Source organism: Bombyx mori, chromosome 15, assembly GCF_030269925.1.
Source record: "Bombyx mori chromosome 15, ASM3026992v2".
NCBI classification, from domain to species: domain Eukaryota; kingdom Metazoa; phylum Arthropoda; class Insecta; order Lepidoptera; family Bombycidae; genus Bombyx; species Bombyx mori.
This window is the reverse complement of record NC_085121.1, coordinates 14,826,778-14,853,838: the sequence shown is the minus strand read 5'-3', so window position 1 is coordinate 14,853,838 and position 27,061 is coordinate 14,826,778. Positions and strand designations below refer to the sequence as shown.

Sequence of the window (27,061 nt, the reverse complement as noted above, 5' to 3'; positions counted from 1 at the left end):
ATCATGATTTGTATTAATGTTTGGTCGCTATCAATTTTGCGGTCCACCGCTGACTTGAGATCGTCAACAGCTATTTGCTAAGGCTGTAAAACTTTTAATCCCCATTTTATTATGATTATATTGAAGCATGCCATCTTCTTGAACTTACGGAGATGCAGTAACATAAACTTGAGTGACTTAAAGACCACTGTATTACATTCACATTTGGATAACGCATATATAAATAGTTAGTAGCACAGCTTTTTACGGCAGAGCCATATAAAAGTTTAAAATAAATAAAAAATATCATTACAAAACATCTTCAGCTATTTGAACGAAGTTAACTTAATTGAAGTTCAATTAAGTTAAGTTAAGGCCCGATAGATGTGTCCGGGAGTGTAGTTTCTTAAATTGGCTACATTTAAAAATATATATATTAAAATCACTTTTTTTTATCATTGTCCATTATACCCGAGGGCTCATTGGGTGGTTGATGATCCCGCATGTTGAAACGCCTGGTTCGTTCTCTGAGCTAATCTTTCAATGCAATAAATAAATTCAATTTTATGTACCACCACCCCGCCTATTTCTGCCGTGAAGTAGTAATGCATTTTGGTTTGAAAATTGGGATAGCCGTTGTACTATAAAACTGTGATTTAGAATTCATGCCTCAGGGTGAATGGAGGTATTCATGTTGGTGCTTTTAGGTACCCCAAGTACCGGTCATCGTTCTCGTCGAGCCCGTTGCTTGCGACGAAGGGCTCGGCGAGTAAATTAACCCACAGACACAGCCCACTGAGTTTCTCGCCGGATCTTGTCAGTGGGTCGCGTTTCTGATCCTGTGGTAGATTCTGCGAAGCACGGTTCTTGCTAGGGTTAGTGTTAGCAACATCGTCAGGTTTGAGCTTCGTGAGCTCACCTACTAATTCGACGAATATAGAATAACCCCTCGCGGTTACTAGAATAGGTAGGAAAAAAAAGTATTCATGTTGAATATATGTATGGGCTCCGGTAACCACTCTACACCAGGTGGGCCGTTGGGCGGAATAATAGGAAAGGACAATTTTAATCCCCTTTAATCCCTTAAACTTAATGCATTGCACGTGATGGTATTTCTGGTCCTTCAAAGCGAGTTAAAATTAGTTAATATCGTAAAAGAAATGCAGTCGCCGAATGAAGTACATTACGAGACAGGGATAAGTGGAATATTACTTGCCAAAATTAATTAATACCTTTGGATGAAAATAGTATTAGTGAATGTGTTTCTTTTCGTTTCGCTCGTTTTGTTTAAGTCCGTTTGAGTATTAATCGTAAAATCACACTCATTCCGACTGTTAGCATCAGGGAATTAGTTCTGACGCTGTGCAATACTGGAGTGCAGGTGATTATGAAATTCAAACGATTTACATAAGAAAACTAGCGTTTGCCGCTTTCACTACAATTTTATTCATGTAAGTTCGGTATAACCTATATTTTTATACGAAAATTGGCTTATCTTTCAGGGGTTCCGTATTTTCGATAAGATCCCACAAAACGAGAGTAAGTAGTGTCAGGTATTTAAAAAAAACCGTCAAGAAACGTTTGTGCAACAAAAATTTTTATTGCTTAGATGGGTATTCGAGCTCATAGCCCACCTGATGTTAAGTGGTGGCTGGAGCCCATAGACATCTACAATGTAAATGCACCAGCCACCTTGAAATATAAGTTCTAAGGTTTTAAGTATTGTTACAACGGCTGCCTTTCAAACTGAAACGCATTACTGCTTCACGGCAGAAATAGGCAGAGCGGTTGGTACCTACCCGCGCGGACTCACAAGAGGTCCTACCACTACCGCGCAGCATCAAAAGTTGATATCGAAAATTGTTAACTTAAAATGGTACAACGTTGGATGAGGCATTCAGTCTTTTAGCTCATTTAACTCCATCACATCTATCTCTATGAAATTGTTTTTCTTTAAATTCTTATTAATTCGAGTTTTGGTGTTCTTCTCAGGCGCGTGACTTTAGTTTCAACAGATAGTTTTTTAGAATGAGTATTTTTAAAAAACTTTCACAGCAAAACGCTTGAACAAAGACTTCATAATAAATAATATGACTATCGTCTCTATTATTAAAAATAAAAAAAATGTGTGCAATTCACACGTGGTAGAAGTGAAACCTTCCAAAATTAAAATACAATTATCCTAAACGTCTTAAGTATATGTAAAATTTTGTCATTAGTAAATAATTGTAAGGTAGCGCCCTCTGTGAATTGATATTTTAATTTCACGTATAATCCTAAATTAAAATTCACTACAAGAGCTTTCATACACACGTAAGTATTAAAAAATCTCACAGATGGCGCTGTATTACATAGTATGTATATTTCTGTCTCATTCTTTGCTGGCTTCATCCTACACATTTTTGTATTTGTGTCTCTTACCTGTCGTTTTTTCCGTTGCATCCGGTTTGAAATCACAACGATTCTAAAGAAGTTTTCACTTCAAAAAATATCTTTTTCTTAAATAATGTCTGTGGCATGAATTAGAATTTTCATCACCCTGAAATTATCGTAAATAAAAAATTTGTCATCAAACCGAACGCCTTTTGTACTTTATTGAGCAAAAATTGGAGAGACATTTTTTCTATGGAGAAAGGACAATCTTGTTTTTTATCTAGTACTAGCTGACCCGGCAGACTTCGTAGTGTACCCCCGATTACTCTCTTTAGACAACCCATACCCTGGGCCAGGAAGGTCAAGTACCTGGGCGTTACCCTGGACGCATCGATGACATTCCGCCCGCATATAAAATCAGTCCGTGACCGTGCCGCGTTTATTCTCGGTAGACTCTACCCCATGATCTGTAAGCGGAGTAAAATGACCCTTCGGAACAAGGTGACACTTTACAAAACTTGCATAAGGCCCATCATGACTTACGCGAGTGTGGTGTTCGCTCACGCGGCCCGCACACACATAGACACCCTCCAATCTCTACAATCCCGCTTTTGCAGGTTAGCCGTCGGAGCTCCGTGGTTCGTGAGGAACGTTGACCGACTTAGGCCTCGAATCTATCCAGTTCAGAAATACATGAAGTCAGCGTCGGAACGGTACTTCGATAAGTCTATGCGTCATGATAATCGCCTTATCGTTGCCGCCGTTGACTACTCCCCGAATCCTGATCACGCAGGAGCCAGTCACTGTCGACGCCCTAGACACGTCCTTACGGATCCATCAGATCCAATAACCTTTGCATTAGACGCCTTCAGCTCTAACACTAGGAGCAGGCTTAGGGACCTCGGTAACCGTACTCGTCGAACTCAACAAAGAGTTAGACAGAATCAGCTCGCTGAGTTTCTCGCCGGATCTTCTCAGCGGGTCGCGATTCCGATCCGGTAGTAGATTCATTCGCGAAGCAGCTGCTCTTGAGCTGTTAGGTCTCCTTCGGAGGCGCTCGGGTAGTTGTTAGCAAATCCCACCCCTCCTGGCTGAGCCTTTGCTCGCCCACCTGTCCTGGTGAAACTGGAAAGGCCTCCGGGCCACCAGTAATCCTTCAATCATAAAAAAAAAAAACTTCGTAGTGCCTCAATCGATAAATAAAATACCTAAAGGGATCCGTCCGACGGGGAACACATTAAAGGAAAACAAAATTGTTATTTTTATTTAATTCCGAGCATTTTCTAATTTATCTACCTTTTAAACGTTCTCTGGACTTCCACAAATAATTCAAGACCAAAATTAGCCAAATCGATCCAGCCGTTCTCGAGTTTTAGCGAGACTAACTCGATTAACTCGAAATTTGGTATACTTATTAAGGAACGATGACAATTAAATATTAAAAAAAATGAAAAAAAAAACATGGAAAAAATAGAAATTCAACTAAAAAAATTATTTTAAACTATTATTTATTTTTTAAATCTGTTTTTTCTCAATACTTATTACTTCCAAATAAAATTAAGTATTGTAGGACATATTTCTTTGATATTGCAAATGTTACCACAATAATAATTAATGTGTATATCGGGGATGGTAATTAGTTTGGTAGCTAAACGAAACGCAGCACGATTCTCGAGAGGTGGCAGCACGATCGCGGTATCATCGGAACTCGGCTAACTTCGTGCTACGACAGAGCCTAGCCGATGGAGGCGTATAGACGCCATCATACTTACTAACCAGCCGTCTTGAAGAGCGGTTTTTATTTTATTTTTTTATTGCTTAGATGGGCGGACGAGCTCACAGCCCACCTGGTGTTAAGTGGTTACTGGAGCCCATTGACATCCACAACGTAAATGTGCCACCCACCTTGAGATACAAGTGCTAAGGTCTCAAGTATAGTTACAACGGCTGCCCCACCCTTCAAACCGAAACGCATTACTGCTTCACGGCAGAAATAGGCAGGGTGGTGGTACCCACCCAATTACGCAAATTATAATTTTGCGGGTTTCATTTTTATTACACGATGTTATTCCTTCACCGTGGAAGTCAATCGTGAACATTTGTTGAGTACGTATTTCATTAGAAAAATTGGTACCCGCCTGCGGGATTCGAACGCCGGTGCATCGCTCAACACGAATGCACCGGACGTCTTATCCGTTAGGCCACGACGACTTGTTGGAGCGGTGGCTCCGTCCTAAGAACTAAATCGTGCAACTTTACATTTTTCCTTACAAAACCCTCAGAGATTTATTAAAATCAGGGTAGAGATCAATCGACCTATAATTACAATTCTTAGTTAGGTTAAAAAAATAATAATAACAAAAGTTATAAAAAAAAGGTGCGCGTGCAACTTGGTGCAAGTGAATGAAGTGAAACTTCTTTTTCGATGTGTAGTATTCTGTTTTTTTTCATTTATCATCCTTAAATCAGATACCTCTTATATTAGGGAATGCTGTGTATAAGAAATGCGACATCTTCGACATTTATATCATATACATAAAAATTATAGATAGAAAAAAATATATATATCTAATTTTTAAATACTTCATTAAAATATTGGACGCTACTCATTGCTAACGCTCGCGCTGGCCTGTAACAGGTATACTATGCGCGCGCGTTCGAGTGCTACGCATTCACTCTCGCTCTGTCTTTTTCTAGTATGGTAGCGTTAACAGTTTAACGCCACTTTGTTGGAAGTCGCGTTAGAAGTTTCACTTCAAAAGGTTCGTGAACATATGGAGTTTTTAAAGCTTTCCCTGTGAGACCTAGTTTCGGAATTCATAAGATCAGCGGTCCTCGAGTGATAAAATTAAATAAATCATATTTTTTTGTTAACATACCAGCAGATCCACTCAGCTTGGACAGAGTGATGTTGAGGTTGACATAGCCGCCCAACAGATTGTAAGTAATGTCGTTGACTACAATGTTGCTGCTGCCTTCGAAGGCCAATTCAGATAGAGCCGGTGGCAGAAAATATTTCCCTGAAATTTAATATCATTGTATTTTTATCATAAACGTTACTATCGGTAACTTGTTTATATGCCTTTGTAGGCAGATGAGCGTACGGCCCATTTTATGGTGAGCGGTTAGCGTCGGTTATGGACGTCAGCAATGCCAGGGACGAAGCTAGGCCTGTCAACGAGTCAAACGATGGTGCGTGACAGTTCTTCAGTAAATCATGAAAAAATATTGCTTGTGTATGCTTTTGTACATTAAGTACCAGAAAAATTCATAATTGGTAAATCGTCTCACGGCCCACATTCTCAGTAATTACTAGAGTCCACAGATGTCATAACTTGCGATACGGGGTCGATTTTTCAATATAACTATACATATAACGTTTTGTTAACAAATAAAAAAATATAATATAATAACTAAAATATATTATCAAAAGGAGTCCCTTCAGGCAAGGTTCTGAAGATACTGGCAGCGTTCCCCTAATAACTAATTCTCTGTCCGAGGTAGCTGCCAGCTCTCCGGTCTCCTGTGATGTCAACTAACTAACTTTTAAATTATATTATGGACCACTTACTCTAATCCCAAAAGAGTGTAGCTGCCTTTAGCGGCGGCTCTCGACATATAACGGGTCCAGTCCTCTGTTCTGGATTTCAGTGCTGATCAGCTTAATAACGTTCACAATTCAATCGGATTCAATCAAATTTCTTTGATCTCTTGCACTTGCAGTGTCAAATGTAAAAATCTCTATATTAAAAATACCCATAATGAAGTAAATGAATCAACAAACAATTAACTCGAAACAATTTTTTTTTCTCTTGAAAATAGACCAAAATTTAGAATTCTTTAAATATTACACAAGTATTGTTTATGATCTTACCTCGATAAATAAGTACGATTTATTAACTGAAACTCACTTTTTATACTAAATCACCAATGAAGATAAACAATAAAGGGGGTAAAGTCTGATTATTTTTTAAGATTTAGATAGTACTTCATAAAAAAAAACAACTATCTATTAAATGTCGAAATTGTTCATCAAAAATCAGTAGCTGATAAAGGAAATTTAGATTGTTAGACGATTTGCGACAAACTAGTTTTTGTTAATATCTAGTTTCCAAAATATTCCACGGTATATCAGGGTACATGGTGCGTTTCTTTATCTCCTCCTGATCACAGATAATTCAATTGGAAATTTTTCGTCACAATTTTTATATGAAAGTCTAATTGCGTATGAAAAAATTATGTGGTGTCGTGGGACACCAGGTAGGAAGGAACGAAGTTCCTTCGGCTAATGTAGAATCGACACAAATTGCAAAAAAATCGTGCTCAATTTTATGTAGGTTTTCTTGATTTTTCTCTTAAATTTTGCTGATTACTTTTTGTTTAAGTACAAGAAAGTATTTAGGAAATTCAGTATTTTAGGAAATAATAAATTACTTAAAATAAAAAAACATCGTAATTCAAATTATCAACTAAAATAACAAAATATGTCTCTTTATTTTTGTTTGACAACATAAAATTACATAGAAATAGAAAAATAGAAATAATAATAGAAATAGAATGGATGAGAGAACGAAAAGAAAGAGGGAGAAAGAGAAAGGTATTATACACTACTCGCTTGTGTATGCGACTGTCGCGCCTGCGCACGTCTCATTTAACGGTTTTATTCCACGCACTTTTTTCCACGGATTTTTTTCCATGGATTTTTTCTTACGGTTTTACTATCACATTTTATTTCAGTTCGGTCGCGCAGCAAAATCCCTATCCCCTCCAAGCCTGCCGTAAGGAACTTCGTTCCAATACAGAATTCGAAACTATTATGCTTCTATTACGAGCCGGTGTCTATTTAGGGAACTCTTTATGGTTTGTGGGACGTGTGCTATACAAGATCCCATAAAAAATAAATTAAAAGCCGTCAAAATACTTACGAAAACAATCCTAGAAAGTTTGTATAACAAAGCCTACATCTTAAAGTATGCTACGTCGCGCGAAGAGACATTGTCTCCATCCTATACATAGTTATAATATATAGTATTATTATGTTATATAGTATTATTAAAATATTATTTAAAAATTTTTTGGAATCCGTTTTCTCATTTATATATGTAAGTTACAAAAAAATCGTTTCAATGGTCCTCCTCAGAACAGTAATTCCTTTTGGAAACAGTGGTAGGCTTACTAAGCCGTGTAACATTCAAGAAGACCACATGTTGTGGTGAAATCTAAGTTAAAATAGATTCCATTTGGGAAAGCCTGGTGAAGATACCACGAAAATCAGTTTTTCCACATTAAGACAAAATTTGTTCATATTATTTAGAATACTATTTCTTCTTTTGCTAGTTAAGGTCGAGGCAACATTTCAATTCTCGAAAACGAGATTCGGTGTGTTTGTAACAGAGTAAAGATGACTAACAATATCAGTATTGGGCTTGTAGAGAATACTAGTTAGCATTTAACTAACGCAATAACTTTATTATTTTTTAATATACATAAACTATAACGGTGTAATAATGGTAAAAGTTCAGTCTACGCATAGTTTCGAAATAAAAGGTACCAAATGTAGGGAATTTTTCCTCAGTGCTTAAAATAAAGTTAAGACAAGATACATATTCTTAAGAAAATCAAGAAAGAATGTTTGTGCAGAAAAGCATTGATAACGGATAGACGATGCCAAAAAGATGTGATCACTCCGGATCATTTTCCCTTGCTATTATAGTGAATATATCTTTAGCACCGTTGTTATTTGAAATTCGATGAAAGAAAAAGCGTCGCAATGCCGCATAAATAGCGCTTGCACTGATAGTATTAAAAAAATTGGAAAAAATAATAAAGAATACTCCTGTAGTTTAAAAGGGGAAGGAAGGGTTGAAGTATAAAAGGTTGCATTATTACAGGGTATTATTATATAGTGTACTAACTCAATACCAGAGTCATGATAGTGATATTGTAGAATAGAACAGAATATTTATTTTCAACAAACCTTTGATATATTTACAACAATTTCTCAATGGTCTCCGTATTATACACGATACCGAGAATGCCACCATTGGCAACGGAATATTTGAAGCTCGCCTAGATGGTGTCAGTTCAGAAAAAAATTCTCCATCACAATCTGCTGTTTCCTTCTGTGACAAAGTGGTCTCGTAGAAATTGTGCTTCTCTGATGAGGACCGTTTTTATTGATTATCTTAGCATAGCATTCCTGATGACGTGGGATTTTGCAACGAGAACAGGATGTCTTCCCATGTATGTGGTATCAAGAGCAAGCTCTTACTTCATTATGTCGTATTGAGTTTTTGATACACTGTGCTTACGTCATAGCCACAATAATAGAACGCATTTCTCATATGAATTTAATGTTATTTTCCTCATGTGATTGCTAACTAATCAGATTGTATCCCCTAGATCCGTTATCTGTTAATAGATAAATAGTATAAATAGAGCGTTTTAGTGAACACACTGTACTCATTTGCTGAGGTAGGATCACAATACGTTGGTTCCTCAAAGCAAAGTTCGAATTCCAAAATTGTTTACCACAACAAATGTTTTAAGAACTTATCTGATTTTTTCTTATTTTCTTTATTGATACTTTTCGCATATGTATTATATATTTTTTCTTCATTTGATTTTTCTTTAATCCCAATAATTTTGTTGTTTACAATATTATTTTTTTTGTAATTTTCGGTCACCTCAAATAAAACATTGTATTTTTGTAGTTTCATCGAATATTTGACTCATGTAAAATTTTATCTAACAGAGAACTAATATCAAACAATGAAGGCTATCGTACTCGCTCTTGCACTCATTGCCGGCGTCTCTGCTGTGCCCCAAAGGAACTTTGGTAAGTATTTTCTTCTAGTCTCGTTTCTTAAATTACTTCGAGTGTTTTTCTTCATTAATATTCTAATTACTGTAAAAAATGTGTATGAGTCAGAAAAAAAACAAAATAGCAACTGCTCGCTAGAATATGATTCAAAAGACGCGCTTGTTCTGGTGGTAGGACCTCTTGTGAGTCCGCACGGGTAGGTATCACCGCCCCGCCTATTTCTGCCGTGTAGCATTAATGCGTTTCGGTTTGAAGGGTGGGGCAGCCGTTGTGACTATACTGAGACCTTAGAACTATATCTCAAGGTGTGTGGCGCATTTACGTTGTAGATGTCTATGGGCTCCAGTAACCACTTAACACCAGGAGGGCTGTGAGCTCGTCCACAAATCTAAGCAATAAAAAAAAAAAAAGTTTTGTGTGTTCGTGAAATTCTTCCCAATGAAGGAACGACAGTGTTAAATGAAATAAACCACGCAAAATGTTTGAAATTAGAGATATTATGTAGATGTGACCGCAAATTACTATTACTGCCCGTAATAAGCTGAATATGTTGACAATTCCAATCTAATTGAGCTAGATTAGCACTAGTTTTAAATTATGCTGTAAACGTTTGATTAGAAACCTCGGTGTGTTACCGGACATTTGAGTGATTTATATTCATCAGCCTTCATGACCTATTATGAGTTCGAAATGTTACGTCCATGAGTTCGAAGTTAATTTCTACAGGTGATGTTCACATCAAGAGACCTCGGAACTCTTTTTATTTAATTTTTTTATAGATTAGATGGGTGAACGAGCTTCCCAGTCCACCTGGTGTTAAGCGGTTACCGGAGCCCATAAACATCTACAGCGTAAATGCGCCACCTAACTTTGAGCTATGAGTTCTTAGATATCAGTATAGTTACAACGGTTGCTTCGCCCTTCAAACCGAAACGCATTACTGCTTCACGGCAGAAATAGGCAGGGCAGTGGTACCTACCCGCGGGGACTCACAATAGGTGAGTAAACTCACCGTATCTTTTGATATTTCTTTAGCTGCAGGCTTCGCAAAAGATCAGAGAAACTTGATAGAAACAATCATTGAGAATATCGTGAAGTTAGTCATCAACGGAATCCAAGCCAGAGGATTGGACCCCTTGTATGTCGAGAGCGCTGAAGGCAGCTACACCCTTTTCGGATTAGAGTAAGTGAAATTCACAGATTTGCTGAAATCGAAGTTAAAAATATATGGTATACTCTACGCCAAAACTCATTTTACAACACTAGGAGCAGTCTTAGGGACCCCGGTACCCGTACTCGTCGAAATCGACAAAGAGTTTGACATGCAACCCATGAATCAGCTCGCTGGGTTTCTCGCCGGGTCTTCACAGCAGGTCGCGATTCTAATCCGGTAGTAGATTCATTCGCGAAGCAGCTGCTCTGTTGTTAGGTCTCCTTCGGAGGCGCTCGGGCAGCTGTTAGCAAATCCCACCTCTCCTGGCTGAGCCTTTGCTCGCCCACCTGTCCTGGTGAAACTGGAAAGGCCTCCGGGCCACGAGCAATCCTTCAAACCTAAAAAAAAAACCTAATTTACTGGTTGAAATTTAAATGGCCTAGGTAGGTATTAGTCAAAATTATTACTCAATCACCCGTAACGATTATTGGTTTCTGTGTGTTTTATAAAAGTGATTATTAAAAGTATAAAAGAGATATATCTTGCGTTATTTCGATTTAATTTTATACTTATAATTAGGTGGAACTTGGTAATTCTTTTTCACATTTATGCCAGAAGTATATAAAGTGAAAACTTCTACGAAATATATGAAATTGCTTTTTTTATTTAATTATAGGGATGTATTCTCGGCTACTGGCTCCGTATCGGAATTGGCTTTCGAAGGCAGCAGCAACATAGTCATTAACGAAATTACTTACAATCTGTTCGGCGGTAACATTAACCTCGACTTCACTCTACCCAAGCTGAGTGGATCTGCTGGTATGTTTAAATAAAAACATGATCTATTTATTAATAATCGTTAAAAAAAAATCTATACACTCAACAATTTCAAACCTCATTCGAATACGAATACATATTATTTTTATGATTTTGAATGAATTATAAATTTTTACTGGTGGTACCTGTTATGTGTCTGCACGGGTAGGTACCACCGCCCTGCCTATTTCTGCAGTGAAGCAGTAATGCGTTTCGGTTTGAAGGGCGGGGCAGCCGTTGTGACTATACTTGAGACCTTTGAACTTATATCTCAAAGTGGGTGGCGCATTTACGTTGTAGATGTCTATGGGCTCCAGTAACCACCTAACACCAGGTGGGCTGTGAGCTCGTCGACCCATCTAAGCAATAAATAACAATAATAAAAAATAATAATAGTTTTAAGAGTTCTGAATCTAAGAATTTTAATAACGGTTTTTAGGCACCAAGGTCCATCTATCTCCATAGATAAAATCACTAATATTTTAATGCTATGTTAACATCCAAATTATTGAATATTCATAAACACTAACTGAGTGGTTTAGAAGTGCGCACGGGTTGGTACCACCACCCTGCCTATTTTTGCTATGAACCACTAATGCGTTTCGGTTTGAAGGGTAGGGCAGCCGTTGTAACTATACTTGAGACCTTAGAACTTATATCTCAAGATGGATGGCGCATTTACGTTGTAGATGTCTATGGGCTTCAGTAACCACTTAACACCAGGTGGGCTGTGAGCTCGTCTACCCAACTAAGCAATAAAAAAAAAGACTGCACGGTACAGACTACCACAAAGTGCTTCTCTATCATCATGATCAACCCAAATTAATATATGTTCTCTGTCATGTCTGTCTGTCTGTCTGTCTTCTCTTGAATACATCGTCTTAAATCACTAATATAATTCATTTTCTTTTTTTTTCTCAGCCTTGTTATCGAAAACATCAATTTGTACGCCCGCCTTAGAGTATCCATCTTCCCTGGCATCAACATTCAAGAAGTAACCGGTCGTCTTACCGTTGGTGACGTCCAGGTAAATCGAAGTTCTTAATTGAAACTGACTGCTGACAACTTAAAATTCTTACCAATAAATAACATTATTTATACACTGCTACGTGAAACCAAAGTTCAATATCCTTCAAATTAGAACTAACAGGTCAAAATTTAGGTTTAGGTTAGGTTTCATATTTAAAGCCTTTTTTTAAAGTCGTGCTTTTTTCCCAGTCTAACCTCAACGTCGTTCTCTTCGGCGAAGACGTCAGCGAAAGAGTCAATGATTTATTGAACAACAAGCTGCCTGAAGCTCTTGATATTTACAATGTGAGTATTTTTAATTTAAATATGTTCTTTATTTAATTTTTTTATCCACTATATCATATCCGATTATATAGTGTCAATGTTATGCATAGAGAGAAGATGCATGTGACTAGGAGATGAATGGAAATTAGTAGTGCAAGGTAGAGGGGTAAGAGTTCCACCGAAGAAGACATGGATAGAGTGTGTGCATGACGATATGAGAGAGAGAGAGAGAGAGAGAGAGGACTAAGTGTTGAGATGACGACTGATAGAAGAGAATGGAAGAGAAAAATGAACTGTGCCGACCCCACCTAGTGGGATTCTTCTTTGTTTCCTCATTACCGAGGGTCGTGACCACCTTGGTCCAGTTTTTGCACCAGCTTCCTCCAATGTTGCCTGCATTCGGCCTGCTTAATGGCGCCTGGGACGCTGGTGTTTGTGGCCTCCTTGACAATGTCCGTCCACCTGGTCGGCAATCTTCCTCGACTTCTCTTTCCTTCGATGTGACCTACAACTATTAATTTTTCCAAGTTCTCAGGATTTTGTCGGGCCACGTGTCGGGATAAGGTGGAGAAAAAGAAGAAGATAGTGTCAATGTCATATTGTTGCGTAACGCAAAAATTTTAAAAGAGATAAAAACGGAGAAAAAAATCGCCTCATCAGATTATTAATGTTAATTTTTTTTTATACAGAACAAGATCCTCGCCTTTATTGAGCGCCTCATCATCTACATCATCAACAACCTTCTATAAATGCTCTGTAGGAATAATATCATTGAGATGTAAACAACAAAATTGAATAAAGATAATTTGAATGAACTCTATAATTTTATTTACCTTTCTGTCGTGTATTTTTTAATTTTGTAGTACTTTTCTTAGAGACATACTAAGTTTATGCAGTATTGAAGAATTAATTGGGAGAACCTGCGGATGTTTCATTAGTAGATCTAAAGTCTTTCATCCGGTTAATAATAGCAAAACATGAACAAAAAAATAAAAGTAGTATTGAGTTGTTTCATTTTAACTACATAGCTTACATAGGCAAATGACCGCATGGGCTGTGGAAAATATTTTCCTAAATACTCCTAATAGAATCTTAAATAATTCTAAATACTGCAGTGCTAAGTGTCAAGATAAAAGTCTACGACCAATGTGTGTTGCCAGTGATGATATACGGCACTAAGACGTGGTCGCTGACAATGGGCCTTATTAGAAGCCTCAAACTCACTCAAAGAGTAATGGAGAGGGCTATACTCGGAGTTTCCCTGCGAAATCACATCAGGAATAATGAGATTCGCAGAAGAACTAAGCTAACTGGCATAGCCCGAAGGATTGCAAGATTCAAGTGTCATTGGGCAAGGTATATTACTCGTAGAATAGACGGCGACTAGCGTCGAAAAGTTCTTGTATGGCGACGGCAAGCCAGAAAGCGTAGCGTGTGTAGTCCTTTCACAAGGTAGATCGACGACCTGCTGAAAGTCGGGGGATCACGCTGGCTGCAGATTGTACAGGACCGGCTATTGTGGCTCTACCTGATCCTGTGGACCGAATGGTAAACAGTCGACGTCGCCCTAAACACGCAATTACGGATCCTCCCGATCCATTAACGGTGCTTTAGGTACCTCAAGCACCGGTCACCGTTCTTGGCAAACCCGTCTCTTGCGACGAAGGGCTCGACGAATAAATTAACCCATAGACATAGCCCACTGAGTTTCTCGGCGGATCTTCTCAGTGGGTCGCGTTTCCGATCCGGTGGTAGATTCTGTGAAGCACTGCTCTTGCTAGGGCCGGTGTTAGCAACACTCCTGTTTGAGCCCCGTGAGCTCACCTACACGTCAAGGAGAAGCTGAAATAGCCTCCCAAGGCTATCGGTATAGGTAGAAAAAATTAATATATTATTATCGACCAGAAGTGAGGTAGTTAACAAAAAGAAATAAATAACACAGAACTGGCCTAATTATATTTCACTGAATTAACAAAACTTCTAACAAAATGATTTCAATTTACTATTAAGGAAAACTGTTAAAATTACACAAGTCCTAAACATGTTTCAACAAGAACCGCACACACGAACGCCACGTACAAAAAAGAGGCAAAGGCGCAGCGAGGGATCGTTTTTATAGTTTTAGCGCTGGCTCTCGGTCGGGGGTTGCCAGGACTCGGTAACACGGCCGTTCCTGATGGCAAGGCGTCCTCGACCGCTTCATCTCTTAGCAGAAGCATATCTCTTCCAGCTACGTCAGAGCTTGCATCAACAAGGTCACCCTCTGTAACGTAACAAAAAAAATTACACCCAGACCTTAATGCTCTAAAACTTTCTAAAATTTAGAATCCCTACTACAGACGCAAGCGTGCACTCTTACATCTGCAGCGAGGATGAGCCAAAGATAAACATTTGAAGTGAGAAGAATAGATATCGCACAACTGTCCCAAACTGCGCAATTTGAAACACCTGCACGATTCCTTTACTGAGTTAGCCCGTACAGAAAACGTCTAAAACAGTAGCGCGCTGTTGTCGGCAATATTCACCGATACAGATACTGAACATTACCGACACAACACAGCTAAACAGTAGGGACGCAAGATCCGGCCGAATCCGCATCTACCATACTGCTCAAAAAAAATAAACGGGAAGTAAAGCACCGTCGTGCCCATCTCAACCTCAAAAATGGGAAGTAAAGCACCGTCGTGTCCACCTCAACCTCAAAAATGGGAAGTAAAGCACCGAAGTGCCCACCTCGACCTTCACATATTAATTTCGAAGAAAAGGCTGCATGTCATCGGGGTCCACTCGTAAGGATGATGTGGAAGCAGGGCAGCCGTCCCAGCTCCAGTCTGCTCCCACGATGCGAGGCTGCACCACGTGTGGCGGGCGTCCCGCTCGACCGTCCTGATAGATAATCCGTTGGGTAGTCCGCAGCAGCAGGCCGCAGACTAAGCGACATCGCTCTCTGCGTCACTGCCAGTCGTACAGCACCGTGCAGTCGGCGGCATGCGAGCAACACGTGCAGTATGCACGTCAGAAGTAGGTGAGCGCGCGCATGCAGCGGCACGCGAGCAACACGTGCAGTATGCACGTCTGAAGCAGGCGAGCGCGCGCAGGTAGTGGCACGCGAGCAGTGCGTGCAGCCAGCGGTACGCGAGCAGTGCGCGCAGTATGCGCGCCAGAAGTAGACGAGCGCGCGCAGCCAGCGGTACGCGAGCAGTGCGCGCAGTATGCGCGCCAGAAGTAGATGAGCGCGCGCAGCCAGCGGTACGCGAGCAGTGCGCGCAGTATGCGCGCCAGAAGTAGATGAGCGCGCGCAGCCAGCGGCACGCGAGCAGTGGGCGCAGCCAGCGGTACGCGAGCAGTGCGCGCAGTATGCGCGCCAGAAGTAGATGAGCGCGCGCAGCCAGCGGCACGCGAGCAGTGCGCGCAGCCAGCGGTACGCGAGCAGTGCGCGCAGTATGCGCGCCAGAAGCAGGTGAGCGCGCGCAGGTAGCGGCACGCGAGCAACACGTGCAGTCTGCACGGCTCTGCGCTCTCCTGCTGGAGCACGGCGCCGACTCGCTACTGACCTCACACGTCAGCGACAACGCCCTGCGTCTGTGAACAAATCAGACAGAAGGCGCCTCCATTGTCAAAGTTTAGATAGCACCTGCAATGCTCCAATAATCCTGTTCGTCACGCCGTCCATCTGCTGACCAGCACTGCTACACACACCCGCCGATTTGCATGACGCTGTTCCGGGGTACTCAGGTGCACATGCGTCACCCCCTTCGACGGAAACCGTTGCTGCTGGTGGCAAAAATAAGTGCGCGTGGCGTTCGGTACACGAGTGCGACGGCGTATTGTGATTAGACGGTACCGGTAAAGTGGTCATTAATCTCACGATCTCACGAGTATAATTATGTTCCAAAGAACGGTTCCACGGAACTATGCCAGGAGACATCCTGCGGCGTAGGTGTCTTGCTCTTCCTACACACAACACGATCGCGACGATGATTAATGCAACAAACTCCTAAATCTAGAATTCGAGCGGTCATGACAGCGTCGATGAGAATGATCGCGCCTGTATTTTCTACATTGACGTCCCGTCACTTTTCAAAAGCACGTGGTTTTATCCCAATTCTGATATTATCGACCAGAAGTGAGGTAGTTAACAAAAAGAAATAAATAACACAGAACTGGCCTAATTATATTTCACTGAATTAACAAAACTTCTAACAAAATGATTTCAATTTACTATTAAGGAAAACTGTTAAAATTACACAAGTCCTAAACATGTTTCAACAAGAACCGCACACACGAACGCCACGTACAAAAAAGAGGCAAAGGCGCAGCGAGGGATCGTTTTTATAGTTTTAGCGCTGGCTCTCGGTCGGGGGTTGCCAGGACTCGGTAACAATATATATTGCGGCGAACCCAGGAGGAGGCGTATATCCAGCAGTAAACATCCGTGAGCTAAAAAAAAAGCGCATCCGTAAGTCTAAAGACCACCCTGCCAATAACAGTGGTAATCAGTTAACGATCGTAATGCGCTGGTATAATACTCAGAGAAAGTTACTGTTCAATGAGACGGGTAAAGATGAAGTGGTAATTTTCATAGTTGAAGGGGGTGGGAGTAGACTATCTTTTGAGAGTCTTTTGAGTTACATCCTTATCATGTAGGATCCTCTTACAGTGACAATCTAACGTGTTTTTTTTTTCATAATCACAAAATGATTATCTTAATCTATATTTTTTTCAATTATCAATTATCTTTATCAACTGGTGGTAGGATCTCTTGTGTATCCGTGCGGGTAGGTACCACCGCCCTGCCTATTTCTGCCGTGAAGCAGTAATGCGCTTCGGTTTGAAGGGTAGGGCAGCCGTTGTAACTATACTGAGACCTTAGAACTTATATCTCAAGGTGGGTGGCGCATTTACGTTGTAGATGTCTATAGGCTCTAGTAAGCACTTAACACCAGGTGGGCTGTGAGCTCGTCCACCCATTTAAGCAATATAAAAAATATATTTTGCAACATAGTAAGAATATCCTTTCGATAATCGCCTATGTTATTTTTATTAATATTTTCTCTATAATATAATCGTTCTAATCAACACGATTATGATCAGACAAATACCGGCAAGATTGTTTCTAGATACTAAATATCATCTATAATCTATTTTCGCCTAATTGTATTTTTTTTAATAATACCGCTAATAATATTTACACACTTCGCTTTAAGTTTTGAAAGTTTGCGCACTGTTTTCGTTATTTTGTCAAATCTTATACCTTTAACCTTTAAACGAGCAAATCTTGTATATTAATATATATAATCTGAATCTCGGAAACGACTCCAATGATTCTCATAAAATTTAGTATACAGGGGATTTCGGGGGCGATAAATCTAGCTACGATTTATGTTCAGAAAATGTTGTTTTATTCGTGTTTTCAATAATCAACTCTACCCGACATCTATTGGCGAATAATAACACTATTTCTCTTAATTGAGGGCAACTAACCACTTTGAAGACACAAGAAGATGGCGCTATCAAAAAAAAAAACCGAGCAAAGCTCAGTCATCATCTATATAGTTTAATATTGTTATAATTGTTAATATGCGCCGGAAAGGCTCAATTTAAAAAAATAAGATATTTTTTTGTTTTAAAATGTTTGAATGGGAGATTGTTCCGGCTTTTAATTTAAAACAAGGACCGTTCTTAAAATAAACGCACTGAAAAGTGTCCACGTATGCCATTACTGTCATCGTGTATTATCATTTTTAAAGAACTTTCAGCTGGTGCTTTGGAGACCTAAAAGATCTCGTAACTAACCTACCCTTTGGGTCTTCTAAAAATACCGTTTTATAATAATAATTAATATCTTCCAAACATTAAATGACATGAATAAATGACAGTCATGCGTTTCGGTTTGAAGGGTGAGGCAGCCGTTGTAACTATACTGAGATACGATTACGTAATAGATGTCTATGGGCTTGGGTAGCCGCTTAACACAAGGTGGGCTGTGAGCTCGTCCAACCATCTAAACAATAAAAAAAAAACAATCAGGTCTTTTACATCTTTATTGTTACAGCTGATTTTTTTATGTGCTTATTTAAATACATATATATATGTACATAATAATTATAATAGACATTTCTGGACGCCCAATTAAATTTAATGCAAGTCTTCGTCGATTATCGGGTTTTAGATGTTTCCATTAGAAATAACATATGAGGAACTTGGTAAAAAAATATATTGTATCACAATAATCTACAAATAATGATGATAAGATTTCTAATGATGCAAGAAAAATAGAAATTTTATTTATTTTTTTAGTACATTTTCCGGTTATTGCCAGTCGCACACATATAACATCATATCATAAATAGACGAATAAATTTAAACAATCGAGTTTCGTTAAGAAATAATAAATAAAGTTTTGTAAATTTTTACTTATTTTTTCAATATTTTCTTTTATTTTATTTATAAAACCCTTTCAATATCTTACCAATTTTTATTGGAAATTTATCCCTCATATTTGCAATTAGAAACTAATTAGTATTTTCTTCGGCTTTCGCTGTTCGTAGGCGTAATTAAGACTAGTTTTACGATTTAATCTCGCGTTTTTAGTGTCATTGGATCATTTCTGACGTTTCGTAAACTTTACACAGTTTTCGTGTTAAAGCTCGTCTGTAAAATTAACTTTAATAATGTAAAATACCTTTAAACGAGCAATTCTTGTATATATATACAATCTGAATCTCGGAAACGGCTCCAACGATTTTCATAAAATTTAGTATACAGGGGATTTCGGGGGCGATAAATCGATGTAGCTACGATTTATTTTCAGAAAATGTTGTTTTATTCGTGTTTTCAATAATCAACTCTTCTCGACATCTATTGGCGAATAATAATACTATTTTTACTGCTTTAGGTACACAACAAGAGGGCGTTATAAAAAAAAGCCGAGCAAAGCTCGGTCATCATCTACTATTATAAATATTAGCAATCCCACTGTATTTTAGATCTTATTACTGGGGTGTGGGTAGTTAATTACCATTTCTAGGTTCCGAGATCACATATACATTAGCATGCCAATCAAAAGAAACCTTATCGCAAGAGGCATAAACTATAAAATAAAATGTAAGGAATTACACCATGCGCTACATACAGCATGGATACAATTTCGTTACATTTTTTATTTTGATCCCGGAATTGGAATTTTTGCAAATTCTTAATCAGATAGTATCAGCTAGATTGTTATTATCTTCATCAGTTAACAATTAATTGGTATAAAAGGCTGTTTCCGTAGAAAAACCCTAGTCATTTGCCGAGATAATATACTAATAAACTTGGTACATGAGCTTTTTAATACTCAATAAAATTATACATTTATTTTTATAATAAAAAACAATATAAATCTGGATGTATTTCTTGAAATATTATTGAAGATTTTAAATTATAGTTGATCATGATATAAATTAAAATAATTTTGGAGTACATATTGTTTCATAAGTTTTTTTTATCTTCAGATATTCAATTCAACATATTTGTGTTAGACTGTTTTTTTGTGTGTTGAAAATCAGTAACTAAATTTATATGTTGCCAATCGTTCATAATATATTTCCTGGAAATTACTATCAAACTTCTAATGATTTTTTGTATTTATTTTAGCGAAGATAAATTGAACTCATCATGAAGGCGACCTTCGTTTTTGCTCTTGCGATTATTGCCAGCGCGTCTGCCGGGCCCCAAAGGAGTTCCGGTAAGTAAAAAAAAGTTTCTTTTGTACATAAACAAAACTTTTGCCAAGACGAAATCGATGCACATCCACCTGGGCATTAGACGGGGCATTTTAGGGTTGAATCGAATGAAACCCCCTGTCTCTACATCACCTGCGTTCGGGCCTTAGATGAGATCGTTGAGTATAGGACTACAGTAGTATCATTTCAAAAGGGATTCACCAAAGATTGAGTCCGCACGGGTAGGCACCACCACCCTGCCTATTTCTGCCGTGAAGCAGTAATGCGTTTCGGTTTGAAGGGTGGGGCAGCCGTTGTAACTATACTTGAGACTTTAGAACTTATGTCTCAAGGTGGGTGGCACATTTACGTTGTAGATGTCTGTGGGCTCCAGTAACCTCTTTACACCAGGTGGGCTGTGAGCTCGCCCACCCATCTAAGCAATAAAAAAAAAAAAAAAAGATTGTTTTGTAACTCGCGTGTACTATCGCGATCCCTAACAAACTCCCCTGCTTGATGGCCACGAGCTGGTGTAGATATAGAACAGCGCTATATCCAAATTCCACCATCTCCAAGATCCACTTATAGAAATCGAATATGGTCCACCATCCATCGTCTCTACTTAGTGGTATTCATTGTGCGAACTAGGACATAATGCCGTCCTATCAGGCAGGCCTCAAGCGCGTTCTCCATCTTATCTGTCGAATTTACAGTGACCGCTCTCCGTCGTCATCTCAGCCCTAATTCGATGAAGTCATAGGGCTAACCACAATGGGAAGATCGGACTGATGATCCGTGTGTGGTTGTTTGTAGAACTTGTATTTACTTGAACGCATCAAGGTGGTACATCACCAAATTTTTACTGAACGCCACGTTGAAGCGCAATCGACCCAATCACAGAAGATATTTTAAGTTGCCTCTTACGAGTATTATGTTGATAATTTCTAATAATTGTCAAAATTACAAACTAGAGTATCAAGAATTAGAACTGACGATGAAAATGGTAGGCCATAATCACAATATACGTTTGGATTTTAATTTAAATTTTGTTTTCAGAGCTTGCACTGCAACAAAGAAATTTGCTTGAAGACTTGGTGAAGGGTTTTATACAACTGATCATAGAAAGTGTTCAAGCTAGTGGTCTAGATCCTTTGTACGTCGAGAGCGCTGAGGGCACCTACTCCTTTTTCGATTTAGAGTAAGTTGTATCTGTTAAAGCAACAGGAGCATTTTTTTTCGGGCAGGAGACCGAACCTCCTACGAGATATTCGCGCCCAGGGGGCATGCGGAGTATGTGCGATTTAACAGTCAGCAAATGTTGGGAGGAGCCCGCGGGACCAAGGGGTATACCACACCAAACGATTCCTCCTTGCACTGTCTCACGCGATGTTTCATCTCCACCCGGGGTTAAAACCCAGTCAGAGTGGGGGTTTCCACTTTCAGCACTACAAGCAAACTCAAAGCGCCAAAACGAGGAAATCCAAAAAAAATTATAAATAATGGGAACTTGCATCCATACTTTGGTTCTCTGTCCATTAAAGTGGATAATTTTGTTAAAAATTTCGTAATGTGTTAAATTGCCTATGGTGAAATCAGCTTTAAACTAGTGAAGTGCTTAATGTTCATTTTTTGTTGTAAATTTCAGGGACGTCTTCACTGCTACTGGCTCTTTATCTGAGTTCAACTTCGAAGGCGGTAGCAACATTATCGTCAACGACGTTAATTTCCACCTATTGAGCCGTGCCATCAGCATCAACTTATCCGTACCCAAGCTCCAATTATCTGTTGGTACGTTAATGATAATATAGTGTGGGTAGGCATTTCTCAAGGTGTACCGACGAACTATTGAGGTTCGAAGGAATCCGCAGGATACAAGCAGCGCAGGACCGTTCGTTGTGGTGAGGCTTGGGAGAGGTCTATGTCTAGCAGTGGACGTCTGTGGGCTGATAGATTTTAATGATAAGTATTAATGTTTTCAATTCAGAATTCTTAACAAATTGCATGAAGGTAGATTCAGATTGTTCTTTGGACGTTTAATTAAAGAACCTTTTGTGTATTTCAAGGTTAATATCAGTCAACGTGGAAGTAAATTGAAAAATTTTCGACAATTGCAATTTTTAAGTTGTTTCTTACTAGCCGTTTGAGAGATATATTAACTAATTGGTCCAAACTAATAATTTTAACTACTTATAAAATTATCTTAACTAATTGGTCAGTTTTAAAATCAAATACGAAATGCCTTGGTATGTTAAATCGTTCACAAATCTTCCCTAAATTGTAAATAGTCTCAATAATAAATTTCATTATTTAAACTAAAATTGATAATATAAATATGGATATCTAATATATAATCGATGAATTGATTGGTACACCGCGTGTAATTCGTTTCCAAATTATTCTTGTCCACCTGATGGTTATCTGGAGGAGATCGCGATAAGACCGCCAATTCGCGATCTTAGCGATATGACCGCCAATTGTACTTTTTTGTACTTAGTGTTTCGCATTGTTTTTTTTTTTTGTGTACAATAAAGAATACTTCTAGAGAGAGAGAGGGAGACCTCTCTCTTTCTAAAAATAAAATTACCTAAATAATACCTATAGTTTTCTTACTTAAATATTATAGTCCGACCAAAAAGATAATCTAATTTAACACAAAACATGTTTTCTTTTGATAATTATGGTGGACGGAATCGTGACTAATTTATATTATGTAAGCTATTTACCATTTTTTTTACCTTGATGAAGCTCAGAAAATATCTATGACTAATAATGCGTAATCTCTTTCTCTTCTTCTAAGGGTCCTTCGTCGGTACAATTAGCGTTTTCGGCAGGGACGAACTTGAAGTCGATGGTTCTGGAAGGTGTGTGTTTATCATGAAACTGTATTTGTCCCATATGATCTTATGTCTGCTCCTATTAATACGCGCGTTGGAGCTACTTTTTCCCACTAAGCCGCAAGAGACGCAGATTATTAGAGAACTAAATGAAAAACTAACAAATGGCTACTCACTACGAGTGATGAAAAGTTATAAAAATAGAAAGACAATTACTTTTGAAGTCGTCGTGGCCTAAAGGATAAGACGTCCGGTGCATTCGTGCTGCGCGATGCACCGGTGTTCGAATCCCAGGCGGATACCAATTTTTCTAATGAAATACGTACTCCACAAATGTTCACGATTGACTTCCACGGTGAAGGAATAGCATCGTGTAATAAAAATGAAACCCGCAAAATTATTATATAATTTGCATAATTACTGGTGGTAGGGCCTCGTGTGGGTCCGCGCGGGTAGGTACCACCACCCTGCCTATTTCTGCCGTGAAGCAGTAATGCGTTTCGATTTGAAGGGTGGGGCAGCCGTTGTAACCATACTTGAGACCTTAGATCTTATATCTCAAGATGGGTGGCGCATTTACGTTGTATATGTCTATGGGCTCCAGTAACCACTTAACACCAGTTGGCCTGTGAGCATGTTCCGCCCATCGAGCAAAAAAATATATAAAACAGACTAGACTTGTTATAACCAAGGTTTTGAAAATAAAATTTGTTTCTTTATACCTTTTACAGAGTTGTCATCGAAAACGTGAATGTGGTAGCTCGTTTGAGAGTGGGACTCCTGCCCAACATTAACATTCGAGATGTAACCGGCACTATCACCGTTGGTGATGTCGAGGTGAATGTTTAAAATTAAAATTTATCTATTTTCGATATTGATGTGGTTGTAAATTATGAATTAAATTAATTGAGTAGTCATTGTGAATTCCGTCGCTCACATTGATACATGATATCGAAGTATAATGGACATCATCATCATTATCCTGCCCTTCTCCCAGTCACCTGGGGTCGGCGCAACATGTTTTTTCTTTCCATACTCTTCTATCATATACCATTTCTTCGCTCACTCTATTCTTACCCGTATCGTCTTTCACGCAATCCATCCATTTCTTCTTAGGTCTACCTCTTTCTCTATATCCTTACACATTCATAGTTAACACTCTCTTACCAACCTCATTTTCATTTCGTCTCATCACATGTCCATACCATCCCAAATGCGCACTTCTCAGCTTCTCTGTCACAGGTGCCACTTTCAGACTTCCTCTAACATATTCATTCCGTATTCTATCCATTCTCGTTACTCCACACATCCATCGCAACATTCGCATCTCTGCTTCAAGCAATCGGAAAATGAAGTAATAATTCTAATTCAGACCGTAATGCAACAAACAGTATTCTGCAGTGGAACTAGAGAAACTAACAATTATCATTCGATAATTAATTTAATAAAATCATTTAATCTTTGTCTATTAATATGTATTGTTAGTTATTAAGTTACAATAAAAAGATACAAACCAAGACTATTTACCTATAGTGGCCTAAGGCTTTAGTAGTTGCGCCCTTTCTGGAAAGTTCATATAAAATCCGCTAGCTGCTTCTCCTTGATAAACTTATAATTCTACTTATATTTCGAACACTATGTTATGCACTATTACTAATTTATTATTTGTTTGCGTATTGTTTCAGTCTGACCTCAAGATCATTCTTTTCGGCGAGGAAGTCTCCGACAGGGTCAACGATTTCTTGATCAACAAGCTATCCGAAGCCCTTAAAACTTACAACGTTAGTATTATGTTTTAATTTCGAAAAGCAAATCTAGTATTGAAACGTCCATGGCCTGGTACTGGTACTATGATTGAATCATTCGATCATTCGTTAGTTTACGTCTGAGACAAGTACCGCTTTGATTGCGTTACAAACTGAACAATAACTTAAAAAACCATTAATTGCGTTACATTTTAAAATGGAAGAGCGAGCTTGCAATTCACCAGGTGTTAGGTGGTAACCCGAGTCTTTAGATATCATAAAATAAAAGCCTCCCGGAACACTGAGACGTAAGGAGGATATTTTTGTCTTTCACCAACGGCATCGTCTGGTGCGGCCTGACGGGCTGCCGTACCTTGTTGGACGCCGTAGGGTCGTCGACTATCGCATCGACGAAGCCGCCGACGGGGTATCCTAGTGGTAAATTGCGCGTCTAGTTGTGGTGTTGATCGCGGTAACTCCTTACTTCGGGTTCTATTTCAGCCGATGAGAGTAGCTTATTGGGTCGGCCTTTAGCATTTTTGGCTAACGATTCCAATATATTATTCGCGCCCCTCAGGCATGGGAACCTCGGCCTGTAGTATTGTAAAACTGTTTTCACTGAACGGATGATGCTTTACGGCAGATATAGGCAATTTGATTGTGTCAACCATGTAGGCATACAATATACATAGCTACTAGTAAACATGAGAGGAAGGATCTAGGAATAAATTAGGAGGGAGGTGGTTACTAAGGAGACGATAAAGATACTAGGGATGAGTTTGTGGTAGAGTGGTAGATTAATAATAATTAAACATATATTAATTAAATGGCCAAAGGATCTTGGATTGTCTATGGTTCATTTGACTGTTAATTTGAATATACAGGTTTTCGTAAAATGTAAGCCAAATGAAAACATTTGGCAATATCCGGCTCTCTATACTATAATGAGTAGGATTAAAACATTTTTGAAATATTAATCTGCATACAGCAGTGCTCAGCTCTAAGCATACGAGTATAAGTCACATATCATACCAAGTACCACATAATTATATAAGTAATAAGAAAAAAATATGAATGCTCCTTGGATTACACGTGTTCAAATACTAAGTATTTCGGACATATTTTTAGAATAATATCATTGATGAAATTAATGCATTCCATACAGTTCTTGATCTGACATTACTGTGTTAAAATTTGTACCAAAATTAGATTGCATGCAATGTATTTTTAATGAGTTTGAATAATATTTTATGTAAGCAATCAGAAGTCAAATTAACCACAAGCAGGAAACGACTTTAAACATATTTAAAAACACTGAATGAGTTTTTATTTTGGACACTTTTTTTTCAGACCCAGATCTTCGAATTTTTTGAGCGAGCCATCATCTTTCTCATCGATTCTCTCGTTTAAATATTTAATGTTATTGGACTCCGCCGACATTTTATACAAAAGAATAACATATAAATCAAATATTGTATATTAAATAAAATAATATTTGATGTACTAACCGATTTTTATTGCTGTAGTTACAGCACGTACCGCCTGGTGATGGGAGGCCGTACACATCGGATTGAATGACCTGTGTCGCGTGTTTAATGCGAGTTTTTTAACGTTCTCGATAGCGTAAAAGTTAATTCACAGAAGCTAGAGTAGGATCAATTACTTCTTCTTCTTCTTCTTCGTCGCTTTCTTCATTGCTGAAGGTCGTGTCCCTGAAACTTGACCGTTGCCTGTCTCGTGAGCTGTTTCCATCTCGTCCGGTCTTCAGCTGCTCGAATGGCGGTTGCGACTGGCAACCCAGTTAGAGCGGTTACTTGATCACATCAATTACAATATGTTTCAAATCAGGTTGTGTTTGAGTTTTTAAGTCCTTTTTATTGTGTCCAGTCTAAATGCTACGAATACATACGCCTAATGACGTTTTATGGGTGTCGTATGAGGTTTTAAATAATTTAATTAGTATTTTGTATAATTATATGGAATGACCAAAACTTGTATTTTAACATTTTATTGAGATATTATCTTAAGCATTCATTTCGGTATTTGGAAAGAAGACTGAAGCTGGACCACAATAAAAAAAATGTTTTGAAAGCATATTAAAGTTACAGTTTATATAACCTATGACCGATTTATCATAAAGCTCCTACCCATTATAATAATAAAGTTTTCCAGTTTTAAACATTTGCTTATCGTAGATCCATTTCAATGTGTTATTGACAGTTATAATAAGATTACAGTTATATTATATTGAACTGTCACATAAAGAACACGACGGACGACATCAACGCTTGTGTTGAATAATCTGGTGTAGTCAATAATCAATCGACTTAAATCTATTT

General features: G+C 38.5%; 2 protein-coding genes across 3 annotated transcripts; both read left to right on the top strand.

The window, feature by feature from the left end:
• The first annotated feature begins 8,591 nt into the window (after positions 1 to 8,591).
• On the top strand, positions 8,592 to 13,252 carry LOC119629625 (uncharacterized). Of its 2 annotated transcripts, XR_005245583.2 has the most exons (6): positions 8,592 to 9,190; positions 10,211 to 10,358; positions 11,005 to 11,186; positions 12,066 to 12,171; positions 12,363 to 12,458; positions 13,127 to 13,252. XR_005245583.2 is itself a non-coding variant. In XM_062672741.1 (3 exons), exons 1-3 carry the CDS (start codon positions 9,124 to 9,126, stop codon positions 11,159 to 11,161), a joined length of 372 nt encoding a protein of 123 aa, XP_062528725.1. In that variant the 5' UTR covers positions 8,592 to 9,123; the 3' UTR covers positions 11,162 to 11,307. The 2 variants fall into 2 exon arrangements, 1 of the variants encoding a protein (XP_062528725.1); XM_062672741.1 differs by lacking the exons at positions 12,066 to 12,171; positions 12,363 to 12,458; positions 13,127 to 13,252 and having other exon boundaries at positions 11,005 to 11,307.
• A 6,459-nt stretch (positions 13,253 to 19,711) lies between these two features.
• LOC101735451 (uncharacterized) lies at positions 19,712 to 26,225 on the top strand. The gene is made up of 8 exons (XM_004922977.4): positions 19,712 to 19,756; positions 20,076 to 20,166; positions 21,200 to 21,341; positions 21,789 to 21,931; positions 22,941 to 23,004; positions 23,709 to 23,814; positions 24,663 to 24,758; positions 26,073 to 26,225. Exons 2-8 carry the CDS (start codon positions 20,097 to 20,099, stop codon positions 26,130 to 26,132), a joined length of 681 nt encoding a protein of 226 aa, XP_004923034.1. The 5' UTR covers positions 19,712 to 19,756; positions 20,076 to 20,096; the 3' UTR covers positions 26,133 to 26,225.
• The last annotated feature ends 836 nt before the right edge of the window (positions 26,226 to 27,061 follow it).

What these genes read in the sequence shown, in the direction of transcription:
- LOC119629625 (XM_062672741.1), top strand. Translation starts at nt 9,124, where the DNA reads ATGAAGGCTATCGTACTCGCTCTTGCACTCATTGCCGGCGTCTCTGCT. An exon ending in TGTGCCCCAAAGGAACTTTG is followed by an intron (nt 9,191 to 10,210) that starts GTAAGTATTTTC and finishes ATATTTCTTTAG; the next exon opens with CTGCAGGCTTCGCAAAAGAT. An exon ending in TACACCCTTTTCGGATTAGA is followed by an intron (nt 10,359 to 11,004) that starts GTAAGTGAAATT and finishes ATTTAATTATAG; the next exon opens with GGATGTATTCTCGGCTACTG.
- LOC101735451 (XM_004922977.4), top strand. Translation starts at nt 20,097, where the DNA reads ATGAAGGCGACCTTCGTTTTTGCTCTTGCGATTATTGCCAGCGCGTCT. An exon ending in CGGGCCCCAAAGGAGTTCCG is followed by an intron (nt 20,167 to 21,199) that starts GTAAGTAAAAAA and finishes TTTTGTTTTCAG; the next exon opens with AGCTTGCACTGCAACAAAGA. An exon ending in TCACCGTTGGTGATGTCGAG is followed by an intron (nt 23,815 to 24,662) that starts GTGAATGTTTAA and finishes GTATTGTTTCAG; the next exon opens with TCTGACCTCAAGATCATTCT.